The sequence below is a fragment of the Nicotiana tabacum genome, chromosome 22 (assembly GCF_000715075.1).
Source record: "Nicotiana tabacum cultivar K326 chromosome 22, ASM71507v2, whole genome shotgun sequence".
In the NCBI taxonomy this organism is placed as follows: Eukaryota; Viridiplantae; Streptophyta; class Magnoliopsida; order Solanales; family Solanaceae; genus Nicotiana; species Nicotiana tabacum.
In genome coordinates this window covers 200,668,328-200,681,589 of record NC_134101.1, presented here as the reverse complement: position 1 = coordinate 200,681,589, position 13,262 = coordinate 200,668,328, and the positions used below count along the sequence as shown (strand labels likewise).

Genomic DNA, 13,262 nt, shown 5'->3' with positions numbered 1-13,262 from the left:
CTGATTTGAACTGCTATTTTCATCAAATCATCTAGAGTTCATTTCTTTCCAAATTTTCCACCAGATACATGATAGAAGTATTACATATTGTATTGCTAAACAATAAAACTTTTAAGCTACGTTGCGCGGACTCTCCAAATTGATGCCCACCCATGTCGGATCCTCCAAAAATACACTATTTTGGAGGATCCGACACGCACCCGGCAACATTTCCAGAGAGTCCGAGCAACATAGCTTTTAAGTATTGAATATGAGCATTGTGTTGGTTCCATGATGTTCAGTTAATTATGAGGTTGCTCGGAGTGGCGGTTAGTGTTGTCATCTGCCCCATTGACAGGCCTAGGATGGGATTACTATCCCATTCACCCCCCCCCCCTCCCCTCCTGTAAGAAGGAAAAACAGGAAAGAAAAATCTGGAGCAAACACCTGTCTATGAACTCCGATACCATGCTCAGAGTTGAGTGTTTTTCATCAAACGCATTTTTCATATTCCTTTGAATTAGTTGATGTTATGCTTTGTCATTGTTTCTAACCAGAGGGACGGAGCAAAGCTGTCAAAAAAATTTCAGGAGTTAGAAATGTGTCTAGGATTTATAGGACCTGGTCTTTGCACCTGAGTATTAGTTTTTTCCATCTGAATTTCAACTTGGTGTTAAGTTAGTTTATAGTTATGCTTTTCATTTTTTTCCCTGTATTCAGAGAGGTAAGAGAAGTGATGGCAGGACCCCTCAGGAGATACGGGTGATTGACGCACGCTGTGGACTGCTTCCCAGGGCACATGGGAGTGCTCTCTTCACTCGAGGTGAAACACAGGTTTGTTCCCTCTATATTCTGTAAAATGCACAACTGAATTAGCCTATTTGCAAGCATCAGGTTTGTCTTTCCTCTGAAAGTTTCTTCAGAATTTGCTCATATGATGAAAGAAAGTTCATTGACCTGATTTTTTATGACTGATGTTCTTTTAAGCTTTAAAGTTTGTAATTTGTTTTTTGTCGTATTTACTTTTCCTTTACTTCTACTTAATTTAAGCTAAATAGTATGGTTGAGGAAATCAAACTAAAATCAGAAATATAAAGAGTTGAGATCCCAGATTTTGCAGAGGGGGAACCATTTTTTCCTTTCCCTTGTGGATCTTGTTTCTGAAAGTGTGAAGATGTAGTATCAAGCTGGTTTGAATTCTGATTTGTTAATTTGTAGCTTACACTTGATAGAAATATATTCTATTCAATAGCAGTTCTGTTGTGTACTTGATTGCTTCTTGAATTTTTGGTTTTGCAGTCATTGGCGGTGGTAACACTTGGTGATAAGCAAATGGCACAGAAGATAGACAACCTTGTGGATGATGATGAATACAAGAGATTTTATCTTCAGGTATGAGTACCTGTGATAAGTATGTCCAAGTCATTAGACAGTTTCCTATGCTGCCATAACTTACCCGCTTTGAAAACCTCATTTTCTACGGATTCTATCACAAGAGCATTTCCCATGGTTAGAGAATACACCTTTCCCACATCCATTCTGCAAGGGTGTTCAAAGGAGTTTATAGTGGAGCTAGACTACTTAAGTTTTTGGATTTAGATGCCCAAATTTTCAGAGCAAAACTTTGGCAACTGGTTCTCAGAACAGTTTTTTCTCTACCTATCTTATAGATATAGGTTTGTCTCTCTCAATTGGTCCATCGAGCCGATTTGGGCCTCTCTCTATTATTTCAAACCATTGAGCTACTGATTCTGCTTCAAACTAGCTCTTTAGCCTGTTGGACCAACTTCTCTCTACTCCATGCCCACTCTTTAGCCTGTTGAGCCTACTTTCTCAGTGTGTCAACTCTTTGGCATGTTATGGCACTTCAGTTTATCAAACAAAAACTTAAGCAGTAAAAAGAAGGCCCAAAAACAAGCAAAGAAGAAAAAAAAGAATCTTCATTCCAGATATACCCCTAAAATTGGGTTATGCATGTCCAAAAGGTGTTAGAGAATATATGTGTCTTGTGTCAGATCTATGAGGGTTTCCTTAGAAACTTGTAATGGTCCATAACAACTCCACTCATTACCTTAAAAATTTTGAATCAATGCTCAGATTCTTTTAGACAAGCTTTTTCAACAAAATGCTTTATTTTTAGTCTTATGAAGTAGTAGTTCCATTACTGGCATCAAGTAGCAAAAGTAACAAGGATATGAATACAGAGTTAAGATTATAGAAAACTGATTGTGTCGGTTGTAGAGACAAAAAACTAGGCTATTACAAAGGAACTGACAAATTCCAAAAAATAAATGGTCAATGGTAGATACAGCGGTTGGCTTGAGCCAGCAAAAAAGATTACATTAAACATCTTTCCTGCCGGGTATGACTCGAAGTTGAGATTCCATCAAAACATCTCTGTTTTCTTTTTATCCAGATGCACCAAAAGATACTTCTAGGCACCATTAGCCAGATATTCTTGATGGCTTTATTATGTTGTATGAGCTCCAGCTCATATATGCTTCCTTGATATTGTGTGGCATGGCCCAACTAACACCAAAAATAGATAGGAACATATTCCATAACACTGAAGCTACTGTACAATGTAAGAGTTGGATTGCACATTTAGCTAATTGAATGCTCCTTTTTTCTGAGATTATCCTGGGTCAAATATGCATCATATAGAGCTGTCCAACTAAAGCATATGACTTTAGCAGGCAGCCTGTCTCTCCAAATTAACTTCCATGACCAAGAATCAATCGTCATATTTTGTCATTTTTTTTTGGTTTCTCCTGCTTTATGAAAAATGTTGCCTACACCCAACCATGGTGGGCGGTGCCAGCTATGGTTGTTGATGGTAATGGGGTTTGTGGTAGTTGAGGTGGGTGACTGTGTGGTTGTGGTTTAGGATGATGGTGGTGGGGTGGTGGTATTGGCGGCTATGGTTGAGGGTGGTGGTGGTGGCGGTGGTTGAGTATGGTGGTAGTGGTAGTGGTAGTTGATAATGGTAGGCGGTGGCGGCAATTAGTAATGAATGTGGATGATAGCATCTTAAAGAAATTAAGTCTTTGTTATAGATCTTAATCATTGATCAAGATACAGACTTTAAAAACAAACACACCTAATGTTTGAGATCTGAATAATTAAGATTCAGACCTCCATTAAGTGCAAACAAATGAGACCTAAATAACCATTGATGTGTTTATTCTAGATGTCTTTTTTTTTCTTTTTCTTTTCCTTCTTTTGGTTTCTTCTAATCTCTAGAAATCACTGGAGATCATTAAGCTGATAATGTTTGTTCGTTTTCTGATTTCCCATGAATGAAGTTGTAATTTTTATCTCCAAACCTCTGTTGGCTTTGTGTTACAGATTTATTTGTGAATTCTTGATTTTCCACTTGGTATCTCAAGGAAATACTTGATATTTTCTTTACCTGCTGGCTTGCTTATGCAGTATTCGTTTCCACCCTCATGCGTTGGTGAAGCTGGGCGTGTAGGGGCACCATCAAGAAGAGAAATTGGTCATGGAATGCTTGCAGAGAGAGCTCTTGGACCAATACTGCCTCCTGAAGATGACTTCCCTTACACTGTTCGTGTTGAGAGTACCATCACTGAAAGCAATGGCTCATCGAGGTAGAGCGCTTAAAACATGTTAGAATGTGTCATGTATGTATGTGTAGCTGCTCTTTTTTTCTACCTTAACTATGTTGAAAGGGTTTTATTTCAGTAACCTGAAAAAAGTAGGGGATAGTCCCTTTTTAGTCTTTCCAGAGTTCGTTGCCATTTTTCTTTCTGTGACATCTATCTTCTTTATGTGGCAGTATGGCATCTGTATGTGGTGGGTGCTTAGCATTGCAAGATGCTGGTGTTCCTGTTAAGTGTGCTATCGCTGGCATTGCAATGGGTATGGTTCTGGACACAAAGGAATTTGGTGGAGATGGAACTCCACTCATCCTTTCTGACATATTGGGTTCTGAAGATGCATCAGGAGATATGGATTTCAAGGTACTACTTTTTAAATTGTTTCTATCATCTTCCTATCACATGTTTTTTGAAAAAAGTTCTTACATATTTATGCCAATTCATCCATGTTTGAAGGTCCTTGTAATTTATGATAGTGTGATTAAATAAAATTATTTTAGAATTTTTGCAGTTCAATGATTATAGCTAAACTAGTACAGTGAGCAAATCAGATGAAGTATTGGAGCGGGTTTCATGTGCCTGCAATGCTGCCTTTACTGTAAAGGCTGTTTGGTTAGTTAGAGGATGTTTGGAAATCTGTGAAAAGATAAACATTGAAAAAGTAACCACGTAAAGCAAACTGAGGAAAACTTTTTATCTTATGCAGTCAATAGACTTGACTAATGTGGGATTCTAACACCTCTCTGCACGCCTAGGGCTATACATATGGAGCACCAGTAGTATAGCATGGGTGCCAAACATCGGGTAGCACACTAATTGCTATGTGTCTGGCTCATGTTATAAAAATATCTTGGACTTAACTCAACCCCAAACCTAACTCATGAGGTAACGATTGTCGGAGACCGTATAAAGTGACTACAACTCATTGCTTCAACCAATCTAGGAACAGTCTAGCAACCGGGGTTTACTAATAGTCTTGGTAGCGCCCCTCTTAACTCTTTTACGTTCTTCAAAGACATCTTAGTTTTCGACTTTTGTTAACTTCATAAAACACTCCTTTTTGCTTTTGTAGCTATTTGCACCTTCTCATTCCACCACCTAAGTCTCGTGGTTGAGGTCCTAGGTCTTTGGACACACCTAAAACTTCCTGCTTTCGTAATGCAAGTTGCCATTTCATTGCCTACATCTGCTTCCAAGTCACAGTAGTCCTTCTTCAAAAGCTTGTCCTTAAATGCTATTTGGTTTGTGTTGTCTGGTGCTCACCACCAAATTCTTGGTTGCATGCAACTGTTCTCCTTTCTTGTTCCGCTCTTTCGTTTCACATTCAGTTTCACCCGTCCATGTTGCGTGATCAGAGCTTCTCCTAGCATAACCGGCTGGTCTTTCCATATGGTCCTATACTTCTTCCGGTAAGAATGAAGTCTATTTGGCTGCAATTAGGTATGTGTTAGCTAAAGATAAATAAAAAATTAAGGGAATCTCTAAGATAACCTTTCACTCTGTATTTCTTTTACCATCACTATATCCTCATATGTTAAATCGGAACAGCACTATATCTACCCATATGTCGATTCAAATCTATCTCAATAAAGTTTTGTTGGTCATTTGGAATCTCCTGGATCAAGGTATTCATATCTTACCAGAATTTGGATTTAGCTTTCACAATTAATCCTATTTGCGGAGGAAAGTACTACTGATATTGATTGTATCCTTCCCCATGTTAGTTTTGTTAGAGTCCGGCATTGGTTGAGGAAATTGTTGTCTTAACAAGCTATAACAAGATAATCCTGTCGTGAATTTCTGTTTTCTCCACTACTTTATATGTAAGTCCTAATTCCAGAATGATCTCGACCCTGTCCCTATTTTTATATACCCCAAAATACCACAATTTGAAAACATTTGTTGCCCATCTATTCTAGCTTCTTTTCATGTCCATTAGTCTCTTCTTGGCGCACAATACAAAACTCTCCTCCTCAATGTATCCAAATTCCATTGACTTTCCTATCAGCAAAACCTATATTCCAATTGAGCAAGTGGTATAAACCAAAAAAGAGAAAAGTGTTGGGTTTTATTTAATTAAATAAAAAGGTGAGATGGAAAATGGAGGGAAATGGAATTTTGAATTGGTTCCTTTTACGAAGGAACTTTGTCCCTCATTGGTAAGGACGAGGAATATTCATGTGCTTATATGTAGAAGCACTTCTTCTAGCTCTTAAAGAGTTGAGAAGAGAGCATGCCTCACGCCACCGACATTGCTCGGCATCGGATTCAGATTTGGATTTGGATTTGGAATTGGATTTGGTCAATTGATATGATTGAGTGATAAAGTTTGTGGACCAAATTTATTTTCCTTTTCTGATATTTTTGTGCAAAAATTTTACTTGAAAATTCGTGGCATTATTTTTTCCAACGGTCAAATTCGCGACCAAACAGTCTATTTAAGAGAAATTTAAATAATTTCAGCCGAATAGACACCTTCTCAAATGAACAGGCACCTTTGCACTTGTTGGATCTTAACTTCGTTGGCTATAAATACAGAGGATTAGCATATTACAGACACCGAAATCTGCAAACTCTAACTCACTTCTGCATTTCTGCATTATTTTTCAAAGAAAAAGTAAGCATCAAGTGTGATTTACTCCGCCATTTGAGTTCGCCAAAATTCTGTGATTTATAGTGCCACTATCACAGAATAGTTATTCTGTTCTATCCTGAGAGGAATTAATCTGAAACCGCGGGCAACTGTGAGGAGATTAATGTCCTTAGCGATACACAAGCAACTTGTGGGCTCAGAGTTATTTTCTGTTTCTGCTTGTTGCACTAACATTTTATTGCTTCTTTGATTTTCTTGTTTTGAATACAGTTGATAACAAAAAGATCCTATGTAGGACACTTAAATTGAGCAAGGAGTTATTTCTTTCTTTAACCTGCATTTCCTTGAGTTGTTTATTGGTTGCATCATTTGGTTTCCAATCTCTTAAGATAGTCCAAAGCTCAGTTGCTGGTAAGAACTGAACGTTCCTTTACCTGATGAAGGAGCTGCGTAGGGAGATCTTATGTATCGACAGGAGTATCTCTAAAATTATATTTTCCTCATGCCCGGGTGAATACTGGTGAAATTCAATATCTCAAATACTATCTGCACAGATAGTGAGTGCTAGGGGCTAGTACTGATTGTAATTTAGACACTTTGGATGATCGAGTTGCCAGAAAAACACGCCAATGAAAAGTGCAAAACATTTAAGATGTTTGTAGTTTGATACCAAACACAGTTGTGATCAACTATATGAATCCTTTGTAACCACTCTGTATTCCAATACTACTTTGCTTATAAAGAGTGTATGTACATACAAAGATTTCTAGTTCATTATTCAATATGTAGTGTATGGTGGCTTTTGATGGATATTTGGAAGGCAAGCCTCTTAAAAGTGTGTGATTTTGATTGCACAGGTTGCTGGAAGTGATGTTGGTATTACCGCGTTTCAGATGGACATAAAGGTATACACAACATATTGGATGTTTATCAGCAGCAAGTAGTTAAATTAGTTCAAACGGCAGAAATGGTTTTGGTTTCTTTTGTTTGTTCGAAACTTGCTCGACTCTTTTTGCTTATTTCGTGCCAGGTAGGAGGAATTACGTTGCCAATCATGAAACAAGCTCTCTTACAAGCAAAAGATGGACGAAAGCACATTCTTGGTAATGATAAACTGCATGTAGTATCACACTCCTAAAAAATAGTTTCGACAAGCAACCAGTTTGTTTCACGTCATGTGATTGTGGTGCAGCACACTATTTGAGGTACATATGAAGGGCTACTAAACGGGGAAATGAAGTCAGTGTGTTAGCCAAATCATCAAGCATCAATTGTTAGGAATAAGCCAGTCTACTCTGCAACAGATAGCTCATAGCTAGCTATTATTGAACCCACTAAGGAAAATCCTAAAAATATCCTAAATTTGTCATGTCTAGTGCCATTAAGTAAGTTATGGCTACGTTCCCGAAATTCCTTCTCAGAAGCGCGGTAGTCCCCTAATACTGCTCCTGATGGGCTTGTTAAGAAGCTAAGGTAATAATCACGGTCACCCTAAAACTGCCTATTTATCATAAATAATAAGATCCTTGTGCTGTTGAAATTTTTGGATGTAAAAGCATGGCTACATTCCTTAAATTCCTTCCCAGAAGCACTGAAGTTTCCCAATACTGCTCCTTAATGTGTTCACTAAGAAGCTAAGGCAATAATCAAGGTCCCTATAACTTCCTATTTTTCATAAATAATAAAACCCTTAGGCTGTTGAAATTCTTGGATGTAAAAAACAGTTTAAACTCAATGAACTAAAAAATGAAAAATATCCTTCAAAGGCAACTTTGCTCTTTTATTAGATTTATATGTTACCTTCTAATTACTCCAAAAAAAAAAATAGTAACTTATTTAAAAAGAATATACATGTTGTCTTTTACATTCAATTGAAGAGAAAAGACTTCATTACATTGCAGGAGGGGCACCCGCATTTCCACTTTAACCAGTTCCCTAGAACACCATAATCAGCCCCCTTCACATATTAGTGATATATTACATATACAAAGTCCTAAAGCTTCCTCTAGCTACTATACTCCTGTTCAGGCTACTTCTATCCCTAATCTGAAAGATGATGTTGTGCAGCAGAATCAGGCAACTCTCTGTTGTTTGACACTAGTAATCTGATTAGTTTAAGTCACTGTTATTAAAAGCCAAAGGATGAAGCGATGCAAAGCAGGCGTTATCGCTTCACAGTTGAAGCCATGCGCTTCAGTGCAGCGATGCGAAGCGAGGGGTTATTGCATCACAGTTGAAGCTATGCGCTTCGGTGAAGTGTGCACTTCAGATAGTGACTCGCATAAGTGATCCAAACGAAAAGCGGTTGGTTCTTTGATCTCAACTTTAAGGTTGGATTAATATCGACATTATAGTAAAAAGATGTTGAAATTATTTATTTTTGTTACAATTTGATTATTAGTACAACAACAACAACAACAAAAACAACAATAAACCCAATGTGATCCCACAAGTGGGGTTTGGGGAGGGTAGTCTGTTTGCAGCCTTATCCCTACCTTGTGAAGGTAGAAAGATTGTTTCCGATAAACACTCCACTCGGAAAAAGCATAGTCACAACATTATTGAAAAGAAATACAGAAGTGGAGAAACCATGAAAAGGAAGCAGTAACATGAAGCACTACAAAAAGCAGCAAGATCCTAAGAACACTGAAGCAAAAGAAACAACCTTGTAATAATAAGGATCTAAGTATAAGTAAGTAGGAGAATACTATTGATGCTACAGGTAGGATAAGGATAAACGCCTGACTACCTACTAGTGTTTTACCCTAGTTCTCAACTTCCATACATTCCTATCAAGGGCCATGTCCTCAGTAAGCGCAGATGTGCCATGTCTTGCCTTATCATCTCTTCCCAATACTTTTTTGGTCTTCCTCTACCTCTCGCCAGACCCACCATGGCCAACCTTTCACACCAGCTCACTGGGACAACTGAGCCTCTCCTGTTAACATGCCCGAACCATCTCAGCCTCGGTTCGCGCGTCTTGTCTACCACGAAGGCTACCTCCTACCTTGTCCTGAATGTCTTCATTCCTAATCTTGTCTCTTCTAGTAGGCCTACACATCCATCTCAGCATCCTCATTTCTGCTACCTTCAACTTCTAGACATGTGAGGTCTTGACTGGCCAACACTTCGTCCCATACAACATAATCGGCCTAATAGCCACTCTATAGAACTTATCTTTAAGTCGTGGTGGCACATTCTTATCACACAAGATACCGGATGCAAGCCTCCATTTCATTCACCCCGCCCCAATACGATAGATGACATCATCGTCAATCTCTTCATTACCTTGGATTATTGACCCAAGATACTTGAAACTTCCTCTCTTGGGGATGACTGGTGTCCCAAGCCTTACTTCCATGTCCGCTTCATGAGTTATGTCCACTGAACTTGCACTCCTGGTATTATGTCTTAGTCCTGCTCAACTTGAAACCCTTAGGCTCCAGGTTTGGTTTCCAGAGCCTAGCGTTTTGTATATGTTTTGCATTTTAAATTGATTATTAGTACTAACTTTATATATATTTTGTATTTTTAATTTTCTGTAATTATGCGTTTCACTTCTGATAAGATATGGACATTGGGTCTAACTCAACCCCAAAAGCTAGCTCATGAGGTGAGGATTGCCCAAGCCATATAAGGAGACCAAGTCCCCCATCCCTTAGCCGATGTGTGAGACTCAACACCCCCCGGCACGTCCAGGCGTGCCAACTGGAACGTGGACAATATAATATGGGGGCCCAACATCGGTGAAACAAAGAATTGGGATGGGTCCGACTCTGATACCATGATAAGATATGGACATTGGGCCTAACTCAACCCCAAAAGCTAGCTCATGAGGTGAGGATTGCCCAAGCCATATAAGGAGACCAAGTCCCCCATCACTTAGCCGATGTGGGAGACTCAACATATTTAATTATAGCGTGGGCTTCACTTCTCGCTTTTCGCTTCAAGCTCCAAGAACCTTGTCGCTTGCGCTTTTCGTTTTGAAAAATCCTAGTCTCAGTAGATACTTATTTCAGCTTCTAGGCTTTTCCTGACGTGTTAGGATAGTGCTTGTAGATTACACTTCCGTTATGAAACAACATTCTCCCCGTGAAAGGGAATTGCAACAGCTAAAATTCTTTTCAATATATAGTTTCTCCTTTCGTTTCTTTCTCTCTTGAAGTTTCTGCATATTCTGCATTACTCCCTTCATCCCCTTCTATGTGGGCGCTTTAGTTCAGTACATTTGTTAACGACATTCTACGTATATAATATATAATAATGGTAATAGCACAGAAAATATTGGAGTAGTTGAATAGTTGCTTCATCTGGAAAATATGAGCCTTGGTATAAAAATTTGAATTGTTAGGTGAGATTTCATGAAAGTTTGAAAGCTGTTACACTGTAAATTTCAAGAGATGCCTCAAAAGTGGATTTTATCAACTGTGGCAGAGGAAGTATAACATTTAGCATGCATATTGTTGTCTGTTGTATTAGCATGTTGTGCATTTTGACATTTATAAGAATAATGAATCTCAAAGTTTTTTCTTTCAGAATTTTCTTCTGTTGATAACTTTCTTTACAACTTCTCGAATTGCATTCTTCTCCTGATGAACTTGTTTTGGCTCTTTTAATTTGTGCTCTTCAGCTGAGATGTCAAAATGCCTGCCACCCCCTTCAAGAAAGCTCTCAAAGCATGCTCCGCTAATCCATGTTATGAAGGTCTGTTGTCCATCTGATGCTCGCTTCATCTGTAGTGGTGATTAAATGAACAGATTTCAATCATGTTTGTCAATGATTTCATAGGTTAAACCAGAAAAAATAAACCTCATCATTGGCTCTGGGGGGAAGAAGGTGAAGAGCATTATTGAAGAAACTGGTGTTGAAGCTATTGAAACACAAGATGATGGCGTGGTCAGTTAGGGAGAAAAACTAAGTTTCTAGTTTTTGATTAGCATGTCAATTTGAATATTATGACTTTTAAAATCTTAATGAGGTTATTACAGGTAAAAATAACTGCAAAGGACTTGTCAAGCTTGGAAAAGTCAAAAGCCATCATAAGTAGTCTAACGATGGTTCCGGTTGTTGGTGACATATATAGGTCTCCTTTCAATCCTACTTATTAAAGTGAACTTTTTCATTAAAACATCCAGAGATCTTTTTTGTAGCTTTGAGATCTGCATTACAGTTGCTCAACATATGCAACTCCTGGGCATCATTCTCGTACTTCGCATATTTCTTGTGCCATTGATGCCTAATTTTCTGATTTATCAAATCTATTAAACTGTTGAATTGTTTCTGGTTTTGATTAATTGCGCTTTTGTATTTCCCATTTTTGCCTAATCAGGAATTGTGAGATTAAATCTATTGCACCTTATGGAGTTTTTGTGGAGATTGCGCCTGGACGAGAGGTATAATATTTTGTCTGCTCAAACATGTAAACAATAAGATGCTATTCTTTCTTATGTTTCATCTACTAGAAGTAATTGTCATGCTGATTCAGTTGTTTGACACTGTTATTTATCATGCTTTTTTGTAAAGATGATTGTTTCTCCTGTCCAAAAATTTCAGCATCAGGGTGCTCTTCTAACTAATGCTATGAGAATGCACGGGAGAAAATATGATTGATATTATTCTCATATGTTAAACATGATACAATGAGCCTTATATGTATACATAACGTGTCCTACTCCTAATACATATGGGATTAGGGTTACATAGCTATCTAACACTCCCCCTCAAGCTGGTGCATATAAATCATATGTACCGAGCTTGTTACACATGTAGTTAATACGAGGACCAGTGAGAGACTTGGTGAAAATATCTGCAAGTTGATCATTCGACTTCACAAACTTTGTAGCAATATCTCCCGAGAGTATATTTTCTCTGACAAAGTGACAGTCAATCTCAATGTGTTTAGTTCTCTCATGGAACACTGGATTTGACGCAAATGAAGAGCAGCTTGATTATCACACACAAGTCCCATCTGACTAATCTCACCAAATTTCAACTGTTTGATCCAAATTAGCTCACATGTCGCCATAGCCATTGCTCGATATTCTGCTTCTGCACTAGACCGAGCAACCACATTCTGTTTCTTGCTCTTCCAAGATACCAAATTTCCTCCTACTAAGACACAATATCCAGAAGTAGAACGTCTATCAGAAGGTGATCCTGCCCAATCAGCATCTGAGTATCCAACGATCTGCTCATGGCCTCGATCCTCAAACAATAAACCTTTGCTTGGATATGATTTTATATACCGAAGAATGCGAACAACTGCATCCCAATGACTATCACACGGAAAATCCATAAACTGACTCACAACACTCACATGAAAGGAAATGTCAGGTCTTGTCACTGTAAGGTAATTTAATTTACCAACCAACTGCCTATATCTTGCAGGATCGCTAAGAGGCTCCCCCTGTCCTGGCAGAAGTTTAGAATTCGGATCCATCGGAGTGTCAACAGGTCTACAACCTGTCATTCCTGTCTCCTCAAGAATATCTAAGGCATACTTCCGTTGTAAGATCACAATACCTGAGCTAGACTGAGCGACCTCAATACCCAGAAAATACTTTAGTTTGCCCAGATCCTTAGTCTGAAAGTGTTGAAAGAGATGTTGCTTCAATTTAGTAATACCATCCTGGTCATTGCCGGTAATAACAATGTCGTCAACATAGACCACCAGATAAATACAGAGACTCAAAGCAGAATGCCGATAGAATACATAGTGATCAGCTTCACTCTGAGTCATGCCAAATTCCTGGATAACTGTGCTGAACTTACCAAACCAGGCTCGAGGAGATTGCTTTAGACCATAAAGTGACCGGCGCAAGCGACATACAAGGCCACGAAACTCCCCCTGAGCAACAAACCCAGGTGGTTGCTCCATATAAACTTCATCCTTAAGGTCACCGTGTAAAAAAGCCTTCTTAATGTCTAGCTGATAGAGGGGCCAATGGCGAATAACAGCCATGGATAGAAAAAGGCGGACTGATGCTATCTTAGCCACGGGAGAGAAGATATCACTGTAATCGAGCCCAAATATCTGAGTATATCCCTTGGCAACAAGACGAGCCTTAAGA

The 13,262-nt window shown here is 38.6% G+C and overlaps 1 protein-coding gene across 2 annotated transcripts in view; it reads left to right on the top strand.

The window, feature by feature from the left end:
* The window catches only part of LOC107808053 (putative polyribonucleotide nucleotidyltransferase 1, chloroplastic), a 56,831-nt gene that overhangs the window by 31,720 nt on the left and 11,849 nt on the right, over nucleotides 1-13,262 (top strand). For both annotated transcript variants that reach the window (XM_075243907.1, XM_075243906.1), the window contains exons 12-21: nucleotides 700-813; nucleotides 1,279-1,371; nucleotides 3,412-3,590; nucleotides 3,779-3,962; nucleotides 7,050-7,097; nucleotides 7,223-7,295; nucleotides 10,823-10,896; nucleotides 10,981-11,088; nucleotides 11,181-11,275; nucleotides 11,522-11,585. In XM_075243907.1, coding sequence (XP_075100008.1) covers nucleotides 700-813; nucleotides 1,279-1,371; nucleotides 3,412-3,590; nucleotides 3,779-3,962; nucleotides 7,050-7,097; nucleotides 7,223-7,295; nucleotides 10,823-10,896; nucleotides 10,981-11,088; nucleotides 11,181-11,275; nucleotides 11,522-11,585 — 1,032 coding nt within the window. The remainder of the gene's footprint in view (nucleotides 1-699; nucleotides 814-1,278; nucleotides 1,372-3,411; nucleotides 3,591-3,778; nucleotides 3,963-7,049; nucleotides 7,098-7,222; nucleotides 7,296-10,822; nucleotides 10,897-10,980; nucleotides 11,089-11,180; nucleotides 11,276-11,521; nucleotides 11,586-13,262) is intronic.